The sequence below is a fragment of the Equus asinus genome, chromosome 7, assembly GCF_041296235.1.
Source record: "Equus asinus isolate D_3611 breed Donkey chromosome 7, EquAss-T2T_v2, whole genome shotgun sequence".
In the NCBI taxonomy this organism is placed as follows: domain Eukaryota; kingdom Metazoa; phylum Chordata; class Mammalia; order Perissodactyla; family Equidae; genus Equus; species Equus asinus.
The window spans coordinates 88934325-88960355 of record NC_091796.1 but is presented as its reverse complement, the minus strand read 5'-3'; the positions used below and the strand labels follow the sequence as shown (position 1 = coordinate 88960355).

At 42.5% G+C, this 26031-nt stretch overlaps 1 protein-coding gene across 5 annotated transcripts in view; it reads left to right on the top strand.

The window, feature by feature from the left end:
- Positions 1-26031, top strand: part of STON2 (stonin 2) — a 138842-nt gene that overhangs the window by 49290 nt on the left and 63521 nt on the right. For all 5 annotated transcript variants that reach the window (XR_011504721.1, XR_006530295.2, XM_070514149.1 and 2 more), the window contains exon 4: positions 2503-2700. Coding sequence is in view for 3 of the 5 variants with exons in the window: in XM_070514149.1 (XP_070370250.1) it covers positions 2503-2700 (198 nt within the window). In the remaining 2 variants the exon portion in view is untranslated. The remainder of the gene's footprint in view (positions 1-2502; positions 2701-26031) is intronic.

Here is a 26031-nt window from a genome sequence, read left to right as displayed (position 1 = left end):
TTCTGTCTGGGAAAGCTGGTTTTAAGGTGTCTTTCTCCAGAAAGGATTAGCATTTGCTTTTCTCAGGTGCTGGAGGCCACTACCAACCTGGAAATACTTCAGCTAAGTTCTCATACTGGAAGTTTTTTAGACCACACAAGTAGTTTTGGCTGCAAACCCCTCTGTGGGACAGCTTGTGCTTATAAATTCTCAGGAGATTTTTTTTTTTCCTCTACCTGGCACCCAGGCTTAAGGCAGACCATTTTCTTTCCTATCTTTAGCTTGGGGGTCCGGGTTATTCCTAATTTGCCCCTTAACTGAGCCCTTTGGGGATTCTAGCTTAATGCATCAGATCTTCTGTTAGATTTCTCATCTTGGGTTGGTCCTAGGTTTTTTTCCGCTTTGCCTGCTTCACACGAGATTTAAAAAACTCAAGAGTCTCCCTGGTTTGTTCAAAATACTCAGGATGTGAAAATCGGGTTGTGAGCTCTGCTTACCATTTCACTTGTCCTCTGATAAGTCTTTACTTTCTTGCTCCTCCTGTAATATATTTTAAATAATATTCTTACATTTTATCTAATATTTTAATTTTATTTTCATAGTAGTTCAAAGTTTCTAATCCAGTATACTGTAGGAAATGGCAGTCCTATAATAAGCTTTTGCCAGTACAGCTTTGCTTTTTGGTTTTTTCTTCTTTTTTAGAGTTTCGATTTCCTTTTTGTTTGTGTGGGAGTTTTGTAGGTAAAGGTTTAGTTTAACAGTCTATGTTTAATGTAGACTGTTGTGGAATCATTTGTGGTGCTTCTGTTGACGTGACCGACAAATATTTATTGAGTGCTTACTTGCATCAGACACTATTCTAGGAATGGGGTACAGAAATGCACCAAATGGACAAAAGTCCCTGCCCCACAAGGAGCTTGAATTCTAGCGGAGAAGACACTGGATATGTGATACAGTAGACAGTGATAATGCAAAGGAGAAATAAAACAGAGAAGGTGCTTTGCATCTTTGGAGGGAACAGCTCAGGAATACCTTACTGAAAGGGTGACATTTTTAAATAAAAGGGGATGTGAGCCATGAGGACTCCAGACGGAGAAAACACCTAGATGTCTTATAAATGCCTAAGGGAATATGTAATGAAAATTCTCTATAGTTTCATATTTATACCATGTCACAAATATTGATATTTATTCTTGAGTGTTTTTTTTTTTTAAAGATTGGCACCTGAGCTAACATCTGTTGCCAGTCTTCTTTTTGTTTTCTTCTTCTTCTTCTCCCCAAAGCCCCCCAGTAGGTCGTTGTAGATTCTCGTTGTGAGTGCCGCTGGTTTTGCTATGTGGGATGCCACCCCAGTGTGGCTTGATGAGCTCTGCCATGTCCACGCCCAAGTTCCAAACTGGCAAAAACCTGGGCCACTGAAGCAGAGTGCGCAAACCCAACCACTTGGCTGTGGGGCCAGCCCCGCTGTTTATTCTTTTTTCCCTCTTAAATCTCAATTTTCCCTTCCTATTTCTTAACCCCGCGCTATAATTTTGATTCTCCGTCCTGGAGAACTGCCTCTCCATCTTCTTGGACAAGCTGCTTGACTCTCTGAGTCTGTTTCCCCCTGTGTCAAATAAGACCACTGCCCACCTCTCAGGATTGTTGGATGAAATGAGATAACATTTGTAAAAGTGTCTCACATTTCATGGGTACTCAATAATTGCTAGTTTCTCCCTTTTTTATTTCTTCTTCCCTGTCCATACTCTTTTCAGCACTTGTTTTTAGTACCTGTCAGCAAATTTGCAATGAGGTTCTTATGCAACACCATGGAGAAACCATGTGGTAGGCAATTAACTAAAGACAAATTAGGAACATAACTTGATTTTTAAAAAAGAAACTTTCCAGTGGTTTTGAAAGGCTGAATTTGGTGCTCAGGGTTAAGGAGAGAAAGCCATGCCCTGTGCATTCCCCATTTACAGATATCTTTCATTGTATCGCAGATCAGCAGCCCTAGTAAATCTCAATTTGTATATGTGAAGGTTTGCAGAATCTCCAGCTAGAGTCAGACTCAAAGCAAGGAGAGGCATATTGCATTCATCTGCAGATACATACGTATTCACATATCTTCCCTTTCCCTTAACCCAATCTGGCTTTAATTTTGCAGTGTAAATTGGTGAATTTTCTTGAGATGGTTTGCCTTCTAAAAAAGGGAGGAAATATAAGGGTAAGGATGAAACTGAAATCTAAGTTTAGAAATAAAAGTAGAGCCTAAAATCACTTTTAGTCTTTAGTGAGATTTTGTTTGATTTGCGGGTCATGAGATCTTACTTGTAGTACTGGTTTCCATACTGACTCACCGTGGGCTCTTGGTCAATTAGTTTTCCCTGTCTGTGTCATGAGTGGTACTTCCTATACTTCTTTGACTTGTACAGCTGTTGAGATTTCATAGGATCTGAACAACATCAAAGTAAGACAAACACTAAAGATAAACAAAGTACAACTATTTATATTGCATGCTTTTGTTTTTTGGTCTATCCCCAGCCCTACCTTTGACTATGCCCTGCTGGATGTGCCCTTCCTTCAACTCCTTGGGGAGATGCCCTCTGACCTCCGAGAGCAGCTGGACCACACATTCTGAAGACACCAGTAGTCCCAGTTTTGGCCCCTCATACACGGACCTGCAGCTCATCCATGCTGAGGAGCAGATGAGTGGCAGGGCTTCTGGGGCTGACTCGACTGGTAAGATGGAGCACCAAGCCAGAAGGCTTTGCAAATCACTTTTGATGACCTGTTACCACTCTTAATATCTCTGTAGCCTGCTTTGTTTAAAGAACAAATTCAGGTGTAGTCATCTTGTCAAAAAGCTAGAATCCAGAGTGGTTCAAAATTGCACTGGGCAAAAGCACGTGCACAGATTGGCTGATTGGTTGGCAGATTATTAGTATGGGGAAACCATTTGACAGTATATCTTAATGTGTTATTTTCTTACTGTTCCGTGCAGGTACTGTTCTCTGTCAGTTTATTTCTCCTTGGATAACTGAACTATGTAATATGTACAAGGCTGAATCTTTCATCCTACCACCCACACAGTCTTCCCTCTTCAGCAACAGGGAGGTAGATTTAAGCAGAGAAAAAGCAAATGTTATGTGTCAGTGAGAATCAGGACTCAGCCACTGTGTCCAGACTACAAATTATTTTGCAGTTAATGCTTTTTCTCCTGTGCCTGAATTGAGCTATACCTTGGTCTGTAACATCCTGTGGTCTCATTTATTAAATTTCCCGTAGGTGTAGGATGAAATGCCAGCTGGCTTTGCCATTAGACTATGGGCCTGTCACCAAGCACTGCATCATGGGTTAGGTTTAGGATGGCATTGGAAAGATGTTGTGTGTTCTTGGTGTTTTGGTTATTTCGTCTAAGAGATTGTTTTCCTTTGAAAGTGATGGAGTTACTGGTAGTTTCTCTCTGGATGAAATTACCCAGTGTGTTTAATAATATTTGTTTTTCCTTCTCAAAAATGTTAGGATTTGTCTCTGGATCATTTTTCAAATTTGGGTAACATTTGCCCTCATGCTGTGTGCTACTGGGGGATTCCACAAGTAGAAAGAGAGATCCCTCTTGCAGACTAAAGGGTTCAGACAGGATTTGGTTTGGTATTTGATAATATTGCAAAGAATCCTAGTTTATCACAGTCTCTCTCTTCACAAGTCACAATTCTTTATAGCATTTTGTTTTCACAGATGCTGTCTCAATTCTAGTTGATCCCTGTGGCTGATGATCCCAGTAACTGGCTGAAATATGCCCTCATGACCTCATCTCCTCCGTAAGGAGCATTTCATGGATGGGAAGACACCATCAGAAGCTGAGGCGGTTAGGAAGAGAGGCTGTGCTTGCCTCCCCCTCACCTCTGCTTGCTCTCAACCTCCTTGCCAGGCCTTCCCTTGGAGGACGCAGATAATGTATTGGTTGAGAGCACACAGACTGTGGAGTCAGACTGTTCAGGTTCAAATCCTCGTTCTGCCATTTACCAGCTGCGTGACCCTGGGCAAGATCCTTAATATCTTTATGACTCAGTTTCTTCATCTGCAAAATGAGGATAATGATATTACTTACCTCACCAAATTGATACCATGTCCAAGTGAGACAATTTATGGAGAACAATTTATACAATGCCTGATGGAATAAGTGATCATCGAGGATGCAATTTCTTCCCTCTCCTGCCCCAGGATTCTTATTGCTTTAGAGAGCTTCTTATTGCTTATTCTTCCTTGCTATAGGAAAAGCCAAGATCTCTAGGCTCAGGCTGCTTTTTCAGTGGCCTCTCCACTTAGGTGAAAATTGCTTGAATTCCTTGAGATTCAAATGATGAAAATCAGAGTCCTAGCCTGAACTGGACATTATTAATCTGTCTCCAAAGCTTATGATTATTTTTAGTATCTCCCTTTTCTAACAGTGTTGCAGTTCTCATTGGGAAAGCTTCCTCCCCTGTTGTTTTGGTCAGGGTCCTGGCAGGAAGCAGATGGTACCCTCCAAAGCGTTGATCTGAAGACAGTTTAATGAAAGGACTGCTGACAGAGGCAGCAAGAGCTAGAATCATGGAGGTGGGGCTGCCCCACAGGTGCTGTGGCTGCAGAAAGGACAGAGCCACTGCCAGAGATTTGGCAAAGTGGGGAGAGAGGGGGAATAAATACCAGGATCTTGTGCTGGTGCTGCCCATCGGCAGATCCCAACCGGAAGGCAAAGGGCACAGAGCCCTGTGTGGGGGGAGGGCTGCCCACAGAGGTCAGCCACCAGGCTACAGAGCAGGTGGAGAATGGATTTGGGGTGAGGGGTGGTGGTGAAGCAAATGGAGAATACTTTAGTTCCCACGAGGAACTAAATGGCCTCTGGGCTGGGGTCATTTCAGAGACTCAAATGCAAAACCAGGACTAGAGAATTATGAGTGATGCTCTTAGTTCTCTCCTTCAGCAGGAGGCAGTTTCTATGGCTACAGGGAGGCTAGAGGTACGGCATTTTGGCAGCTGTCCTCTTTTGCCGAAGTAGTAACCATCATAGCCAGCTCTTACCGCATGTGTACCGTAGGCCAGCATCTGATGGGTATTATCTCTGGCCTTCACAACAGTCCTGCCAGGCAGGTGCCATTCACCCCATTTCCCCCTGTGGAAGGTTAAGAACCTTGTCTGAGAGAACACCACTAAGAAATGGGTGAACCTGGGTTTCAATCTGAGTTCCAAAGCCTTTTCCAGTGGTTCCTAAACCTGCTATACCCCTGCGTCATCGTGGTGATTGGTTACTGTGTTACCTTCCAGACTTTCTGTACAGATAGGTACAGAGGATGCATGTAAATATATCTACAAATATTGCCTTGGGGGCTATTTTTGGGGGGTTATTTTTTAACTTAAATAGGATCAAAGGGATTTTAAATGTGTAGTAATCAGAGCTTGAGGATATAGCTCATGTTTCCTTAACAGATGTGAGAGCTTACAGAGAATGGCTATGGGCCCATAGTATTGTATTATGTAAACAGATTTCTGGACACTGCATTTTGAAAAGAAATCTCCTATTTCTTTAGTAATTCGGCAAGTGCCCAGGGTGGCCCAGGTGCGAGGGAATGCCTCCATCTGCTTCCGATGGAACAGTCTTCCTTCGCATCTCACCTCCACCCGCTCTTCTAGGCCAAGAGGTGGCGAGCAGTGTGCCTCCAGGGCCCTGGGAAAATGAGAGACAGTGGGGTGAGTGGCTCAGAGAGCAGGTCCCGAGGCTGTGTGGACAGGGTCTGGATATGGCCCCAGCTGTGGGAACCGCATGAGGCTCTTCTTGATCATCCTGACCTGTGCAGTCAGGGTGAAGTTCTGGCTTTGAAAACCCTTTAACTCATCCTGGATCCCAGGATAGAAGGTGGATAAGGAAAAACAAGGTTTAGGAGAATGACCAAGTGTTTCTGAGCTGCTGGCATTTATCTGTCTACCCCAGCAGTGGGGCATTTATAAATGCTTTCAGTTGAGCTATTGAGAGCTTCTAAGAAATCTCTACACACTGGAAAACCCCCCAGCCAGGTGACTCTCTGTCCTCTGCCTGGCACCTGGCCTGAGGCAGTGGCCAGCCTCTGGGAGAGCCCTCCTTCGAGGCTGGACGACCGCTCAGTCAGTGTAAACTGAATCCCTGTGAGGCTTCAGGGCAGATTCTCATCTGTCTCTGCCTCCTCTGGGCATGTGATCTCCCCAGAGCTTCCCCTTCTCCTCTGTGAAATGGGGCTGAGCGGCCCTGCCCAGGCAGGGTGACAGGGTATGTGTGAAGGTGCTTCGTACAAAGTGCTGTAGGAATAAAAACATTTATTCCTAATTGAATAGCTCCGTGCCTCATTTCCCTTTGATATGGGAAATAAGGATCATTACTGCCTGCTCCTTTATTGCCCCAAAGAGGTCTGTAAACTATATACGTGATGGGATGGGATCCGAGAAGGGCTTTGCAGTTCTCAGCAGCAAGCCACAGGTAAATGCAGAGGCGCTGGGGCAAGTCTCGTGTGATTGGTTTCAGTGCCAAGGGCTTGAGGGTCCTTGGGAGGAACTGAATTGGGGAGACTTTTGTCATTTATCTGCCCCCCCCCATGCCTTTTAGCACTGTGGAGGGAAGTAGGGGTGAAGAGGGTCTGCAGAATTGTGGCCTCCGTCAGGGGCTCCCTCAGCCCAGCCCAGCTGGCCCAGCTCCCCCTGGCAGCGCCGTGTGAGGATGCGGCTGGGGCAGGAGGGCTGTGATTCATCTCCTGTGTGGACAGGATTCTGGTGGCCCAGGCCCAGGCTGTTTGCCTTTGCCCCCTTCTCTGTGCTAGGCCGCAGCAAGCAGCAGCCCCCTCCCTGTCATCAGGGCAGGAGTTCTGCAGGGATTGGGCAGCCCCACAGGGCCATCTCGATTCCCAGCATAATTGTGGAGGGAAAGACGCTATGATCAGCCTACACTTTCTTCTCATTTTCTCACCGAGGGGATGATTAGGAGGAGGAAGGCAACCCATCCCCTCACCTTGGTTAAATCACAGGGTGTGGTGCAGAGCTGGAGAGCAGCGTTGTGTGTGCTCAGCGTTCAGCTCTCCAGTATACGTGGCAGAACTGGGAATAACCAAGATCCCAATAAGACTCACTTCCTCTCTCACTCCTGACCCCCCAGGGCCCCTTTCCCTAGAGATGGGCACACCCTGTCACCTTCACCAGTCAGAGCAGCTCTGTAAGGCCGCTAGTTTTATATGGGTTGAGAAACAGTAAGAGGTTTGGGGGAATAAAAAGAAACCTTCTGCCTTTGAAGTCCTTGCAACCGGGAAGATAAAAAACACAGAAATGTTTGCAGTAGCACAAGCTACCGTTAAGTGGTCGCTTCCATTTTGGTTTTCTTTTAAGCACAGGAAAAGTGTAGATTTAAGTGTGGGATTAGAATGCTCAGGCACATGTGCAAACTGAGGAATGTCAAGACTGGGTGAAGCACATAGCAGGTGTTTAATAATTGACTGTTGAATGGATCCTTGAATGAAAGGAGTGAGATTGCAGGTGGCCAGACATCTGTACCCCATTTGGGTTTAAAAGTCCAGCATTTCTCCCATGTGTGTCCTATGCAGCAGCCCAGGAAAAACCAGGATGCTGGGGGCCAATGTGTTAGGTCTTGACACTCCCCCGCTGTTGGAGATTCATAACATGTATTAGCTTCTTAAAGACTTTGGAAATCCTGAAATTATATATATGTATCTACATATATGTATAATTTATCTTTATATTTTATCTATTGTATTTTATCTTTATATCTTTATATTTTATATCTTTATATTTTTATATCTTAATCTTTATATTTTATCTATTATATTTTAATATATAAATAAGTTTAGTCTTCCATTGACTCATACTGCCTACCTGGTCACCTGGTCAGATCCCAAGGTACGGAAATGCAAACACACATAAATTGGCAAATTTGACTTGGAAGTACATGCCATTGCTAAAGTGTTGGGAAACCAGAGAAACCAGAAAGAAATATTTTGATGAACTTTCCTGAATTTGCAAAGTTAGCCTTACTTCATCTCATGCTCTGCTGTGCCTCTTGGCCTTCCTTCCCACCCCCCAGATTCAGCAAACCCAAGACTACATTTTGCCAAAGTTTCTTTGTATTTAAACCCACATGGGCTTTAAAACAAATGTAGACCAGATGTTCTTGATTCATTGGCATTTAACTGATCAGTGAAATTCTGCCAGAGTAGAAGGATAGCCCCAGTGACTTTGGACTCATTTTTTTCTCAGAAACAAGTGTTTATGTTGGGTACAAAGCTATGGACGTGAGATCTCAGAAAGTTTCTCTTGTCATTCTTGGTTAAGAATGGTATGAGAACATCATGTATATCTCTTTACTAGATGTAACATGTTTCTCTGTTGCCTGTTTTCTCATAATCCTGCTGCAGCTGATAGAGCACTAGACCAAAATCAGGGACCCAAACTCCCAGTAAACAGTAATTATCACTGTGCGTGATGGGGTTACAGGGGATTTTTGTTTTCGTTTTTTTTTTCTTGAGGAAGATTAGCCTTGAGCTAACATCTGCCACCAATCCTCCTCTTTTTTGCTGAGGAAGACTGGCCCTGAGCTAACATCCGTGCCCATCTTCCTCTACTTTATATGTGAGACACCTACACAGCATGGCGTGCCAAGTGGTGCCGCGTCTGCACCTGGGATCCTAACTGGCAAACCCTGGGCTGCCGAAGTGGAATGTGTGCACTTAACCACTGAGCCACTGGGCCGGCCCCTATAGGGGATGTTTATTATTCTTAAGGCACATTTGTATTTTATGATTTTCTTTGGCCTTGAATATATTTTGGTTGGAAGACAAAAATAAGTTTACTTTCAAAAAAAATTCTTTCCCCTAGCTACAAATTTCAGTGATATTCATACTCTTCCTCAACAACAGGCTCCTCAGCCTCCTCAGCAGTCTCCACAGTTGAGGAAGAGTAGGACATAGATTTTTTAAACAAATTACATTTTTTTCCTCTTTCGTTGACAAATATAAATTTGGCCTCATTTCTGTTCTTAGGATGCCCGGGGTCCTTGATATTCTTGTTTCCATTGGTTGGACGCTTTGAATTTTAGTTAGTAAAACAACCCCGAAACTCGAATGATTTCTTTCTTTGAAAGTTTCTCCAGAGAAGTTCAAAGGTTTCTCAGCTATTTGTTTCTCAGTTGAGAGTTTCTCAACTATTTATTGAGTAAAACTGGTATTGTACCATTCGTTGCGAATGTGTAAGTTATATGATATCTGCCTATGAAGAAATGATAATCAGCAAAAAGATTTTTTTTGCCATTCAAAGAATTTTTATGTATAACTTAAAAAATAATTTTTATGTATAGAACATCTGTTGTGTGCCGGGAATGTGTGACACACATACACACGCACACATGCACGTCTCATTTAATCTTCACAATCTTAAATGTAGATATTACTATCCCATTTTATGGATGCAGAAACAATGGCTAAAGAGGTGAAAGGATTTGGCCAAAGCCACACAAGTAAAAAGGCTATGTTGGGATTCAACCTAAGTCTCCTCAGCTCACCCACCTGGTGTTTGGTATCTTGAGGAGCTGATGTTTGGTATCTTGAGGAGCTGGTGTTTGTGAACGCGGTGAGTTGTGGGAAGCTGTCTTAGAGGGCTTTCCGCAGACCCAGTGCTGCCTTGTCTGCATTCCGTGGGAGCTATGTACAAACCTCCCTTATGAGCTTATCTCACTGGATGGCAGTGCCTCTTTAGGAGTCCCCACTAGACTGAGCCCTTCTTGGAAGCAGGAACGACATCATCTTCATTTTATATTCCCAGCACGCTGCCTGGCACATTGAAATTACACAGTGGACCTTTGTGGAATAATTTAACTATTCTGATGTAGGGCTGGAGAACCCTCCTTCCCAATCCTATTCTCCCATTTACCTGGGCTTAGGGGTATTTGCTAACTGAAAGATAACTTCATGATGGGGAAGAATTTAAAAAGTTACAAATAGGTGCAGATAGTGTGGAAATAAGACTCTTTTTCTGTGTTTTCAAATGGTAGCAATTATCCGGCAGTCTCCATTCATTTTGTTTTCCTCTTCTTAAAAAAATTGTTAATGTGTGAGTGCAGCGCTGAGGTGCTCTCTAAGTTTGGGTAGCTCAGAATATCACCCTATACATTCTTTGACCAAAGCAGCCATATTTTCCTTCCCTATTTATTTACCACAGAGAGTGCAAAGAAGGTGAGTTGGAAAAAGCTTTTCTGTGACATTAAGTAGGTTCTTGTGGTTATTGAGCCATTTGCGTGGAGCAAAATCTGAGAAAGAGCAGCAGAGTTTAAGATGTTCTGTTCCAAATGGATAATTTAAACTAGGTATTGTGGAACCACTTAATAAAACCTGTGGCCTCCAACCAGAGATTTTACATTCCTTTTTAGAACTGCTAATGCCCTAGTCCTGAAGAGGAAGTGACAACTAGTATGCCTCTTATTGATTACCTTCTATTGTATTCTTTTTAGTGTTCTGATCCCCCTTTTACAGATGGCAACGCAGTGCCCAGAGTCACACATTAGTTAAGTGACAAAATTAGGATTGCTGCCCAGGCTTGTCAATGCTCTCCAGCTCTGCCCCTCCTGTGGCTGAGCTCTCTGGAAGGACCGCTTCTCCGCACCCAAGGCCATAGGGCAGAATTTAAGATGCTAAGTTTTTCCAGTTCCAAACAGGTGATTAAAATTAGATGTTTGGCACCACTTAGAATCCAGAGGGTCCATGAACTTGGCTGATTGATGTCTTTATTATTGCTAACCTCTAGGGAGGTTAGTGAAATGAGCATTTCCCTCAATTATGGATGGAGGCAACAAACCACAGTAGTATTAGCAGTACCTCCTGCTTAATCATCAGCAGAAATCCCAGGTGTTTCCATAGTACACTGTAGTTGTGACAGATATCTCAGGATATCGTTTATGTCATTGCCACTTGGAAATCATGGTAGTTATTGGCTGTATTAATGGTTGATAAAAAAAGTACAGATTACTATATCAAAAAATTGTGAAGTTGGTTTTTAGTATTTGATAAGTATTTCAATATAGATAGTTTCTAAGTCCTATGTACTTGTTCATGCATTTAATATATTGGCCTGGGGAGACCCTAGGCCTCACTACACTGATAAAGAGTCTATGGCACAAAAATGGTTAAGAACCTCTGGTATGGTGACTCCCTGGCGCTTGCACAATGAAGCACAGACTGCTCCGATTTAACCCCAGTTGATTCATTCATTCAACAAATGAGGACTTACTATGTACCAGCCACTAGGCTAGGACTGACTGTCTCATGGTGAGCAAGATAGACATGGTCTCAGCCTTCAACAGTTTGCATCTAGTAGGGGCTGTACGAATATTTGAGAGGAAGTCAGGGCAGTTAGATGGAGTGAGAGAGGTGCTCCGATAGGGCAGGCCGAGAGCGTTCCAGGGACGCAGCCGAGGGGGGCTGCTCCTAGACCTGTGGTCTAGGGAAGGATCCCCAGAAAGTTGACTTCAGAACCAGGAACTGCTAGCTGAGGTTGAGGGAACATTTTCAAAATCCCAAAAGTCACAGAAAACAGTGGAAGTTCAAATAACTGAAAGCACCTCAATTTGACTAAAAGATATTGTTCATCCTAGGAATGATAAGAGATTTGTCCAGCCAGGGCTGTACAACGGTACTTTCTCTGATGATGGAGGTACTTGCTGTATCTGTGCTGTTCAAGATGGTAGTGCCATTAGCCACACGTAGCTAATGAGCACTTGAAATGTGACTAGTGTGACTGAAGAATTTAATTTTTAAGTTTAATTATTTTCAATGTAAATAGCCACATGTAGCTAGTGACTCCATATTGGAGAGTGCAAGAGCCTGGACTCTAGGAAGGGGCAGAACATACAGGACCTTGGGGGCAAACTCTCTTATGGAGTTTGAAATTAGCAGAGAACCATTAAAGGTTTTAAGCCGGGGAAGGAATGACATGATCAGATGTGGAGTGTGGAGGGGATGGGGCGAGAGAGGCTCACACCAGGTAGAGGGTGAGGCAGTCATCCAGTAACCTCGATGGTGGCCTGGACTAGGTTAGAGGAAACTGAACAGATTCAAAAGACATTTCGTGTTTAGAATGGACAGAATCCCAATCACTCTATTCCGTCCATTATGCTTCAAAATGTTCCATCTCTCTGCCTCTACTGTTGCTTTTTACCCTGAATAACTCCCTTTTTTTCCCACATGACAAAGTTCTACTATTAAGATGAAATTCACGTGATGTTTTCTCACACAAAGTGCTTACTTTGTACGAAGTGTGGTCAGAAAGACTGGGCATTCAGAGTAAGCTGCCTTGAGCAGGTTGTCTCTGGAGTTGAACTCTAGGTCATGGTCCCTGGGCCACCTACTCTTCCTTTGGTAGGAGGGTTGTTTGCATGGAAATCATCTCTCTACTAAAGTCAAGTCCTCCAGGACAACAATGATGTTTTCATATTTGGGTTCTCCCCACAGTCTGGTCTCCAGCAAAATGCCTGGAACTAAGGACGTGTCCAGTGAATGTTTTTAGTTACATCTCCCCTTTTTGTGACATTGCATCAGCATTATGCCCTTGCCGCTCACCTCAGAAAAAAATAAAAGCTTGCCTCAAATTACCTTGGTCTCAAGTCCTCAAGTCTAGAAAAAGAATTGAGAAAAATAGAAATGAGTTCCTCTGGTTGTAATTGTGAATTATTTTACTATTTTAAATATAGGGGGCTTTTAGAATAGTCATCAAATTCCCCTGTGGAGGATAGTGTCTTCCACTTGAAGTGGCTTTCCAAGTGAATGATGAAACACTGCTGATTTAAATAAGATTAGAAATTGCTCACTAAAGCTCTTGCACAAACCATTCAACACCCAGCAAAGTCAGGCCTCAAAGAGAATTATGAGCTATGCTTTTTTTAGATAATAACATGTTAACTCAACCTCAACAAAATATCAGCGGGCATAAAGTGCTCAAACCACAGTAGCTGGCATGTAGCGCCCTCTCAAGTGTTTATTGTCATTAGCCCTGAAGCTTCTGGAAATAGATGTCTTCTTATTTGGTTTAGGATCATAGTGATTGGTCTGGATTCTTGAACTATCACAGACCTTTAAGGTAAGATATTTAAAGATTATTTAGTAGAATTTCTCCTATTTTATGGGTGAGAAAACCAAGGCCTAGAAAGTATTAGCAGCAGAACCAGACCACCCATTCTGTGAGTCATTTCAAAACCTAAGAGATTGGCCAGGAACAACTGCTTATTTTTCATTTCATTCCTCTCTGAATGTTTCATCTGCTCTCTTTCTTTTTTTTTTTTCGCTGAATTAAATAATGGATCCTCTTTCTTGAGGGTTCAGTTCACTCATGAAAAAGTTAAAAGCAGTGGAGCCAATGGAAATGGAAGCCCTCAGATCCAAGAAAACTTTTTTTTCCTTAATAATAAGTTTGACACCTTAATGAGATGTGGGTATAGAAAGTCTCTTAACTTTCAAGCGAATGTATTTTAGATCATACATCTCTTTTCCTGGCCTGAAGTCTGGGTGGAGCCGGGTCTGGGCTCTGTAATTCTCTCTGGGGCTCTTTGGCAGTGAGCTGCAGGCCATCTTCTTAGAGATGTGTTCTCACCCACCTGACTTCACCTCAGGGGTATCTCTTCCTTCCACTCTCAAGTTACGCAGAGCTTAAAAAGCTTCTTTGTTAATGTTACATTAATATAGGCTTTCTTAAAAAATGGGAATTAACTTTTCATGTTTGCTTCAAGAGAGAGAATGAATTCACAACTTAATCTTGGGTAGACTGAAGAAACAGATCATGCTATTGTAACAGGGCCGCTGTCTTTGGTAGAATTCACCTCTGCCATGAGCCTCAAGAACAAATTCATGTTACCATGTTGTGGTTCATGTGGAAACACAGAGAAGTGCTATACACAGGGTTATAAACGTTGACAAGATGTCAGACCTTTTCCAGTGTGAATACCAAGGGTGCTCCTCGGCTCTTTTGCTGTGAAATGAACAACTGACTTTTCCTTAGTCGTATGTGGAGTGCTGTGTGCATTACTTTGTTAGGGCTGCCGTAACAAAGTATCACGGACTGGCTGGCTTAAAGGACAGAAATTTATTTCCTCACAATTCTGGAGGCTGGAAGTTCAGGATCAAGGTTATCAGCAGAGTTGGTTTCTTCTGAAGCCTCTCTCCTGTTTCTTCACATGATCTTGCCTCTGTGGGTGTCTGTGTCCTGATCTCTTCTTATAAGGATGGTCATACTGGATTAGGGCCCACCCTAATGACCTTGTTTTAACTTAACTACCTCTTTAAAGACCCTATCTCCAAATACAGTCACAGACTGAGATCCTGGGGGTTAGCATTTCAACATATGAATTTTGGGGATACACAATTCAGCCTATAACAGTATGCAAACACAATGTAGACGTCTTCTCCCTTGCCTGCTCAAGATAGGCAGATTGACATTATAAACCCGCCCTATATAGTCTTTCTGGAGCCGTCACTAGTAGTGCCACTTGCTATAGAGACTGGATTTTGGATCTGACACAGCCTACTTCCCACAGCTATGGTAAGGAGAAAGGAGTTGTTTGTGCTTAATGAACGCTCACTCAGCCTTTTCACCTGCTGATCTATGGAACGACTGGCTGGTTCACCAAGGGGCTGGTTATCCTGCTGGACTCATTGGTTGACATGCTAATTCAAAAGTAAATAAGTTAGTTCACTAAAGAGGAAATGCAAAGAGTGACGTGAAAAGATGATTAACCCCCATAATCAGGTGTGCAGATTAAACAGTAATGTCCATCAGCTTGGTAAAGTTTAAATGATTGAAAGGATCTTGTGTTGGGAGTGCAGAGTTGCGAATTTGCATACAAGGATGTGGAAGGACCTTTGAGGAGGGCATTCTATCCATGGGTGTCAGTTTAAATGTCACACTCTTTAAAAATTAGTTTATCCCAAGGAAATAACTAAGACATGTGCCTGTGTGTGCAATGCAGCATTGTTTACATTAGCAAAAGCAAACAAAACCCAAATGTCAAATAAAATGGAATACTATACTGCCATGGAAAGTGTCCCAATTATATTGTTAATTGAGAAAGGTAGGTTCTGGAATAGAACGTATAATCATTTTGCCGTATTGGCCTATATATAGTTTTGCTATGTTAGTATATATGTATATTTCTAAATATATAGAAAAAAATTTAATAGCTTATATCCCAAACTGTTACTATTGGTTATCTCAGGGTGGAGGATTTTCATTCCTTACTGTGTTTATGTCTATAGGATCTGAATTATTTATAATAATCATAGATCACCCTAAAAATCAGAAAAAATGAGAATGAAATATTTCCATTTTGAAAATTAAATACATTACTGGAGCTATTTTAAAGTTTCTTTTATGATAGCTGTGTTGGTGTGGGGCTGGTCTGTTTGTTTGGGGGGTGACTGCTGGCCTGTTTGCTTTGGGAGGGGGCTAGTATTTCCAATATTGCTGTCATGTACTTATCTTTAACTTGTTACTGGCATAATGCTAGTGCTTATTCTTTGCAGGAAGCAGATATAGTGTAATGGAAAACCATAGTCCTCTGAGTTTGACCGACCAAACAACAGCTCTGCTGCTCCCCTGCTCTGTGATATTTTGCAAATTATTTAACCTCAGTGACCTTTAGTTTCCTCAACTGTAGAATGGAAATAATAATGGTAATACTGAGATTGTAGGTTTGAGGGGTAAATGAGACCAGGTACACAAAGTTCCTGGAATATAATAAGGAATAGCTATTATGACGATAGCAATATAATGTAGTTTTCAGAATTCCTTTTATTTTAGAGCTAGGACTTACTCTGTGGAAAGAAAATTTTTTGAAGTTGTGGAAAAACAGCTAAATCGAACCCAAAAGAAGTTCTATTTTATGTCCTTGGCTAGTTTTTGTAAACCGCCTTTACAGAAAGGCAGTTTCTTTTCTTCTTTCCATACTCATTGACTGGCAGGTGGGATCACTCAACATGGAACCACGTGTGTCTATGGCATTTTTCTGCAGAATTGGAATTAGGGAGAAAAGCTTTCCTGAGAAGAGGTGGGAGGGAGGGCTGGGTAGGGGGAGGGAGCACTTTCATGAGTTGCCTCCCCCCTCCTCCTCAGGATTGGTTTGTTTGTACAAATTGGTTGCCTCAAGCAACACATTATTAGTTTCAGCCAGAGTGTATCCCAGGAGACTTACTGCTTTCCCTTTGCCAAGTAATTGTCCTTTCCCTGCAGAGGATGCTGGGAATGTGGGGGCATTTTCCACTTTGGCATATTTCAATCGAGTTCCCCCTCTTCACTGAGTGTCTGCTATTTGCAAGGCACCATGTCATTTCACTGCCTTTAGAAAGCAACCAGTTGGGAGCTGTTAGTCTTTATTTTCAACTCCTAGATTTTTCTCCTCCTTCCTAAACCCTCAGTCCTAGTGTCTAAGGAAAGAAGATTATATTACTGGTCAAAACATTCTCTGTTCCTCCCTATGATGAAGGCCCCCCCCTTACAACAGGATGATGTTCTTGCCCCATTGACATCAGGTTTGGCCATGTGACTTGCCTTTTGGCCAGTGAAATGCAGGGAGAAGTGACGCTTCTGGCATAGATTTCCATGTGCTCCCACCACCACTCCTTTTTCCTTTTGTCAGAGTCACCCATACTGCCCTACAGGCCATCCTCAGACCCTGGCTTGGACTCTATTCTGGTGCTCTTCTGGCTTCATTTTTCCCCCTGCCTCACTTCTGAGACCTCGGTGTGTATACTCAGGACTCCAGAATCCTTTGCCTGGACAGCTGCAGGCCCACTTCCTGGCCTCTTCCTGGAGCTGTGCACCAAAGTGCAGCCTGCGCTGCTGTGTGTGTACCCCTAGGCCTGCAGGGGCTGGGAATAGAGCTTGGACATGTGGACAGGGGTAGCCTTCAAAGTGCAGGATGGAGCGGGGTGGAACTCCAAGGAGTCCAAAAAGTTGCGAGTCCATCTTGGCTTTCTGGGTTGTTTGGTCAAGGAGGATAGGACATACTTTATTTAACAGTTTTTGCCTTGGGCTATACATTCTTAAATACTTAGACATGCTATGTGAGCTTGCGCCTAACCTCTTATGGCAGTGCCCTTGAATGCTCTGGATGAGTCTGATATTCTAGAAAGGAGCTGCTCTTCTGGTCTGGGACCTGGAATGAAGACGTGGAACAGAGCTGCAGCGAACTATTGATGGATGCAATGGGGGAAATAAATCTTTGTAATTGTAAGCCACCGAGATTCTCAGGTTATCTGTTACTGTGGCATAATTTAGATTAAGGTGACTACTTCCGAAATGAAGAGGTGACATTCACTGAAGGTGTCTGACTTCAGGCACTTTAAATGTGACATTGGCAGACCCTTTGTTATTGTATGCACAGTAGCGCTACCCAGAAGGGTCTGAAAGAAATCCCGGGAGTGCACTGGAGTTCTGTGAGTGGGGGTGTATGTGTGCCATACACACCCAGTTGCTCTCATTGCTGCTCCTGAATTGCTACCAAATTAACACACTTTGAGGCTCCCTTTCCAGAAGTGATGGGTTATCAATACATCTGTCTGGCTTCACTTCCCTTGTGACTCTCCAGAAATAGAATTCAGGGCCAGACCTTGGAAAAAAGCTTAGAAAATGAGAAAACATAAATGAAGCCCCTAACATGAAGAATAGCTGATAGTACTTTCACTTTAAAAAATGTATCCATTATCTATGAATTTACATGTGAATATATCCACCGAACCATCTCCCATTTAGGCCAAAAGAACTGTCCCAAGGAATGGTTTTCAGATCACGTCAAATATGAGGCAGTTGCTGAAACTAAGAATACGTTCCTTCTGACTCGGAACAAGGAAAAGTCACGTAGTCCTCACTGGAAGTAAAAACGTGAACTTCAACTAAGGAAATCAGATACAGACATTTGTAAGAGCAGTTTTGAAATTATGTTTTAGGTGGAAAACCCACTTGTTTTCAAAAAGCTTTCAAATACATAATTTTATACATGCTTTATTTCAGCTTGTGAGATAAGCAGAAAGATGTTTTCCCTGTTCACAGAGAAGGAAACTAAGACTTACCAAGTTTCAGTGATTTGCCTTCTGTTCTGCTACCAATGTTAATATTGGTGTTAGGCATATTAATATACCAATTAATATATTAATATGTGTTATATAATACATATTAATGATATACTTTAAATTATATATTTAATAAACTTTATATTATATATTGCTATATAAATAATATTTAAATAATTTATATAATGTCGTTGTCTAGGAGGCTAACTACTCTAACAACTCCAAGATTTCAGTGGCTCAACACAGTTCATGTTAATTTCTCATTCACACCACTGTCAGAGCAGGTTGGTGACAGGGCGTGGTCTTCCAGAGTTCAGGGACCCCAGCTACGCTGCGTCCTCAGAGTCTCCTCCTTTCAGGTGCTGGGTGCGACATGGAGGTGCACGTTCTGTTGTCCAGAACTCAGGGCCTGGCCACACCTTACTGCCAGAGAGGCTGGAAAATGTGTTCTAGCTGTGTGCCCAGAGAGCAGGAAACACAAATGTTCATGAACACGAGAAATCTGTGGCACGAAAGTTACAGAGATTTATAGTGCTTATCTCACCTGATCATAGGGGCCGTTTCTGTTTTCCCCCAGCTTTACTGAAGTATAATAGACACAATAAACTGCACATATTTAAAGTGTACAGTTTGATGAGTTCTGACACATGTAGACACCTATGAAGTCATCACGATAATCAAGATGATGAACATATCCACCACTCCCAATGGTTCCTGGTGCCCATTTGTAATCCTCCCATTCTCACTGTCCCCTCCACCTGCCATCCTAGGCACATACTTCTCTGCCTACACAGATTCGTTTGCATTTTCAAGAATTTTGTATGAATGGGAATATGGGGTAGGGTCTCTAATTTGGCTTCTTTCGGTCAGCATAGTTGCTTTGGGATTCATCCACGTTGCATGTATCATTCCTTTCTGTTGATGAGTAGTGTTCCATTGTATTGTTATGTGACAATTTGTTTTGTTTTATTTAAACAAACAAACAAACACATGTAGTAAGCCATTCCTTCTTGATACTTTGCCATACTGTTTGAAAAGGCTAAAAATGCCCAGCCTTGTTTGGGAAGGTCAGAAAGAACAGCTGAGTGTCTCCTGTATAACCCTAGTCACAGAAAAAGGAGGACTGCATTGAGCAGGGTGTCCTTTCCTTGTTTCTGAACTTCAGATTGGGCAGGCTGTCAGTCAGGTACCGGCTGCCTGAGATGGACCTGGCATTGTGCCCCGTGGCCTTGGGAATACGAAAGAAACTAGACAGTTAATCCTGGAAGCCGACAGTCTGAGATGTGCATTATCGTTTGCTTGTCCTACCCCTGGAGCTGTGGTCCACACTGTGTGCCCGGTTCATCCCTGGTGGCATAGCACTGCCTGTGTCCCTCCTGTGCTCACAACCCTTCCATGATTTCCCCTGCCGAAACGCTGACCTCTTTACCCTGACGTCCACGACTCACTCTCGGGTTTAACTTTTCCTAGCCTCGGTTTGTCATCAATAACATGAGGTTGACAATGTGTATTGGGAACTATTTACTAAGTGGTAGTAACTCAATATTTATTTCACTTATTGAAAGAATTGATTATTTATTGAAATAAATGATAACTAAGTGAAATAATGCAAAGTACCTATCCCCATGCCTAGTGAATAGTACATGTTCAAAAATTATGTGCTTCCTTTCTTTCTGCCCTTTCTTCCTCCCTCCACCTTCTGGTCTTAACTTGCTTTTCCTGCCTGATTTTCAACTACTTCCCACTATCAGATGTGCTCTCCATCCAAACCAAACTCTTTGTTCCCCACACACACCCTTTGCTTTCCTCCCATTGGACCTTGGTTTACAGTGTTCCTTTGCCATGGTCCAAATAGTGTCCTTCCAGAAGTCAAGGCCCAGTTCAGACACCAGCACCTCCTGGATGCCTTCCTTGATTCCTCATCATGCTCTCCCCAAATACACTAACACCTCCAAGTGGGAGTAACTTTTCTTTCACAGCAGCTCCTCTGTGTCACTTAGCACTTTCTGCTTTATCATATTCATACAAAACTGGCCCACTTGCCAATCTTTGCCTCAGGGCTCTTTCTCTTGCTATTCCCTCTGTCTGGAAGACTGTTCTTTAAGACTTGCACACATCTTATTCCTTCACTCCATTCAGGTCTCTGCCCATTTGGCACCTCCTCACAGAGGCCTTCCCAGATCACCCTGTATAACATGGGGTTGCCTGTGCCCAAATTACTCTCTGTCTCCACACCCTGCTTTATATTTCTCTATTGCATTTAACCCAACTTGATAATATTTGTCTAATTGATTGTCTGCTGATTGCCCACATGAATTCCATGGGTACAGTGACTTTCTGTCGTCACTGGTGTATCACTACGTGCCTAGCACATAGTAGATACTCAGTAATTATTTGCTGAACAAGTGAATGTTCACCACCAAATTACACCATAGTCTCTATCAGATGTGCCTTGAGGGTAAAAGCAATGTCAATGTCTGATTCATTATTAGATCACCTCAAACATGTTGCAGTGTTTAACAGTATACAGTAAATATTTGGCTGAAAGGCAAAAGTCAATAGTGAGGAGGAAATTTCCCAAGATCCCACATGACTCAACTTCAGTTTCAACCAAAGGTTATGGAACATCTACTATTTGTCAGTCACCATCAGATACTTTTACATGTGTTGTCTCATCTAAAGATCCCAGCAATTTTCACATCCTCACACTAATATTTCAGTTGGAACCTTGGGACTAGATCTAGAAACCTTGGGAAAGTTCCACAACTCCTCCTCACTTTCTTCATCTGGAATGTGACAGTTATGATACCCACTCTACCTAACTACTTCACAGGGTTTATTGAGGAGTAAAGTGAAGTATGCAATGTCAAGTTAACTGATAAACCATGAACATTGTATAGATGTCAGGTATTTTTGGAAATTGCCCTCTAGGCTGTTCTATGGCATGCTAAACTTTGGATCTCATTTCCACCTGGAATTTCTCTCAGGAATCTTCTGGCTTCACTTGCCTTCCAAACCAGCCTGGACTCCAAAGGCAGTTCTTTCTTCAATACTCTACCAACAGCCTCAGGCTTCTTTAAGTCTTTGACCTGCCACCATACTCCTTTGGTTCTCAATCCCGAGTAACCCCTAGCAGATACTCATAACCTCTCTGCTGCTGAGCTCTATAAAAGCAAAAAAGTCATGAATTAATCCTATTGCGTCTTCAAGAACCTTGCTCCTTCAGTACCCTCCCTTGCATGGTATGTGTATCTCTCTCCCCCACCCCCACATTCTCTTTCCCCTAAAGATATTCCATTAATTCTTACTCTTAACATATATTTCTTTGATCTTGCTTCCCCTCATGTTGACATTTTTCAATGACTTTCCTCAATTAGGTTTCAAGTCCTAGTGTATATTTTGGCAGGACTGACTCCATAGTTAATCAAAGAATATTATTTATGAAGCTTGTGGAACCCACAGCCGTGATCTGAAAGCCTGGCCTTCCTCCAATTTAGATCTTTGTCCCTCCCTTCAGTCTCTCCTTTATCTCTCTTATAGATGCAGGATTTTTCATGTGTGATTAGACAGTCCAGCTATGTCCACAGAACCACAAGAAAAAACAGCTCTTGAGAGAGGTCAAGCAGTGGATATTCTTTACGCAGCATCTTCCTCTCCTGTCTCATCCATCTCTGCAGACCATCCCTGCACATCTCGTTGATGGAAACCACAGGAAGTCTTTGGAGTGAGGAGGGACATAGTTGGTCAGTTTTGAGAGGGTCATGATTAGGGCTTGTGCTGACACCTCTTTTTCTTTTCTTTCTTCTAGATCTTTCTCTCTTTTTCTTTTCCTTCCCATAACCACACAGAGTCAGTTCTTGGATAGTATCTTGGAGAGTGTCTCTGGTCAGTCTTCATACAGAGTATGCGTCGCCATTTTTAGTGCCAACTCTTGTAATTAAAATTGGCAGCAAGTCTTTGTTCGAAATGGCACACCAGGCTACTGTAGGGCATCTCTGATCCACCTGCCTTGCTCTTTCTCAGGCTTCCTTCTGCTCTGCTTCTGCCTTCGGCTTGCCACTGGTTCCTTGCATCAGCCTCAGTTGTGTAAGTAACAACAGCTGAAGTGCTTTAGATCCCTAAAAGAAGACACGTCCAGAACTCTTTACTTTCATGTGCCCAGAAAGGGCATGGAGATAGTTGGCAGAGAACTGGAAGTAGAAAAAGAGGAAGATATGAAGAGCTTGCTTGAAGCCTAGAATTCCAGTTGTTGGCCCTCAGAATAATAAAAGGTGGTTGTTGTCACTGTTTTAGAGGTTCTAGAAATTTGGTCAAGATTCCCATTTTAATTATTTCAAGGCTGGATGATGAACTTAGTACATTACCCAATTATTTTGTTTTGAAAGCTCCATAGTGTGTGGTGGGACTTGAATTATGTCCTAATATTTAAGTAAATGAAGAGAAGGAAAAAAGTAGTCAAGGGAGACAAAATGAGCAGTCTTTCAACAAATCAAATATTTCACTTCTCCTTTATAGATGCACTTGCAGCAGAGAGGGAGAGGATAGTGGATTTGGCCCATTATTAATGCCCTGGAGGTGGCACAGAAGGCTGGTTTAATGGAATCGTACCTGGCCTCAAAGTGTTAGGATCATCTCTGCCCTCATTGCCATGCTTGAACCTTGACATCCGTTCTAATTGGGGCTTAAGTGGAGTATGAGCTACGGGCTCTATGTAGCGTCTTTCTCACTTGACAAGCTTGTTAGCTTTAGAACAGAAACTCTGACAAAGATGTATTTTACCATCTGCTTCCAAGAAAAAGAAAGGGAAGCAGTTTTGGAACGAGCGTACACAGCTAAATCTTTTCTTTAGACAGAAATGTGAACATCACCTGTGATGACAAACTGATCCTGTACTTTTTGAATGACATGCTAACTTCATGACAAAGATGAAAAATGTAACTATAGAATCTGTTCAAACCTAGAAAAGAAAATCATGTTGATACTAAGTAGCTCAATACAATGGAATTTAAGAACTGAGCATCACCAGGGGCCAGAGTGGGTAGCTTGCCAATGTCTCACTAGAGCGTCAACACCTCTTATTTTGAAAGATGCGCAGCCGGTTCCATCAGCATGCAGTGTTGCAATGCACTAGGTATCACTTTACCATACCCACTAGTCCTTTGGCAACTATCTGCCTGATTTGAACACTGACTTCCCTACTTATTAGCAGTCTGACTTTGTACAAGACACAACTTTTCTGAGATTCAGTTTCTTCATCTACAAAATTAGAACAGTCATAATAGTTTCATAAGGTTGCTGTGAAGGTAAATGAAAAAATGTATTTAATGCTTTTAGAAAAATGCTTGATATAATAGATGTGGTTAATATCAGCTCCTCCAATAAAATGATAATTATTATTATACTTATTATTATTGTTATTATCACCATGTCTTGGATCCATGAAGAACAAATCTAATCTTTTTTTCCATACAACAACTTCTTCCCTATTTGAAAAGAGCTAGACATCCTCAGTCCCAGAAACAGTCTACTTGTCAGCTTAGTTCTACGACAATGACAAAAGAAGTTCAAGGCACTGAGGTAGGTGTCATATACTCAAGCTCATTTGGAGTGTTCAACAGCAAACTATTTTTAATATCTGAATAATGATGACTTCTTCGCCGGAATTTCTGTCCCTGAAAGAGATTTTACAGAGTATAAATAAAATAAGTCTAACAAGGAAATGGTTTGATTTTCTTTGCTGGATTAAAAAATAGTGTTTGCTCATGATGTACATAAAGTACTTACTTTTATGTGTCATTTGCGTGCTAGAATCTTAGACGTTTTAGAGTGTGAATGTGACTTTTTTCAGAATCATCCCAAATCTGCAAAGAAAGCTGGATTCCTCGTTTGCTAATAGAGGGTATCAGACAAATACTCCCGTAACTTGGAGACCACAGAGGACTTGGCCCACCCAGGGCCATCTGTGACAGCAGTGGCACAGTGAGAGCCATGACTCCCACCAGCCGTCCCCCTACCCAGTGGTGACACTGAGGAGCTTCCTCAAGAGTTTGGAGTTCTCCCGGCCCAGGGACTGGGAGGAATCCAGTTGCCTTCTCTAAGGGGGTTATAACCCCATATACATGTTTGTGATCCATTTTATTGCTGACTTTTGGTTTCAAAGGAGAATCTGCTATGTTGTTTGAGAATAAAAAATCAGTCTTTCTCAGACAGCTAAGGAGTTTGTTCCCTAGGAAGATGACAGGCCAGTCTTCATTAAGCTGCTGAGGAATGAAGGAGGGTGGGGCCCCCTTTTCCCTTCCCACAGTGGCTGGCAGCAGTTAGGCCAGGCTCTGTCAGCTCCTGGGAGCCTTGGTTTGGTTTCTATGACTCTGATGTCAGTTAGCTGCTCTGCATGGAGAGGAGGGAGAATGCAGCTCTTAACCCAGTTCAACGGCTTCAGTGGGGTTCTCTTTTTCTCCTCTGTTCAAGGCTGGAGACGTGTAGAGGCCAGCTTTGTGGAATCATTTGAGGGTCTCCAGTCAATGGTCATTGCTTTTATTGGTGAGCGATGACTGCAGGTATGTGGGAAAAATGGCTAGGGACTCACAGTTTTGCTTGAGACTAGTTCCATCACTCCCCCCCCACACACTCCCAATAGTGTTGAACTGTGGTCAGGCAGAAGTCTATGCTGGAGTCACCATGACATGAGATCCACTCCTGGCTCTGCCCTTTCTAGGCAGTTTCCCAACCACTGAAACAGAGTTAGCACTACATGGTAGAGCCTCTGAGTGGAATAAATAAAAGAGCAGTTATGAAGAACTTAGCACAGTGTCTGGCACATCATGCTGCTATCAATGTTTCCAAAGGTGTATGGGGCCGAATTCTCCTTGTTGCTTCCAGCAAGTATCCAAAGCATCTGTAGCAGTCATGAAGGAACAATAAAATTCTAGAAGTCACTGAGAAAGCCTGGTTTTTTAATCTCTTTGTAAGAAAGGCTTTAATTTGCTTTAGCCTTCAGGTGTTGTACACATGCCAGTGTGCCTGCACACACACGTGCACAAACGCATCTGTTTCCCAGGTGCTGGTGGCTCATGGGTGGATCTCAGTCCCACTTGCATGTTTTGCCCTGCAGTCTTGGTGGTGCCATTTCAGGATGAACCAATACAAAATGATTAAGCAGACCCTACATTTGAGCAGAACTCTTAGTCATAGTCTTTTCTGCCCTAACATAATCACTAGGCAGCTTGTTATGGCTTGTTTTCCAGAAAGGTAGAGAGAAATCTATTGCATAGTCCCGTCTGTAACGCCAGCTAATCCTGGGGCATGGTGGGCTTTTCAGTAGATGCTAACAGATGGTGTGAAAGGAAGTAATTCCTGCCCTGGGGGAGCTAATGTGGGAAAATAAAACTAGCACACCTGAAACAATTAGCACCAATTAAGTGCTGAATCATGGCTACTGAGCCAGTGTTAGATGCAGTGTGGGTGAGGGTAAATTGGAGGGCAGACACTGTCTCTCCAGGTACGTAGTGCTGTGCCTTGCTGAAAGATTAAGCTGAAGTATGTCGTCAAAGAAAAAATGTGTATATATATATATATATATATATATATATATATATATATATGCACATAGCAGCTTTTCTCACATCTTTTTAAAAAATTAGATCAGAGTTTTAATTTTAAGCATTTCATTATAAAACAGTATTATAACATTAAAAGACACATTAAGAAAAAAAAGAAGATGCCATCCCTAATTCCACATCCATAACACAATTTATCAAAGACTGTAGCTCGTTCTTAGTCTCTCCGTTGTCCAACCCAGTGCTTAGCCTGCGAAGGGGGCTCAGGGAATGTTTATGAATGGCCACCACCACTAGTTACTATCACAGATTTGCAGACACTGGCTTTATAATGAGTGCCAGACCAGCACCTCTTGCATGCCTGATTCTTTACCACATTATTGCATTGAGTTCTTGCA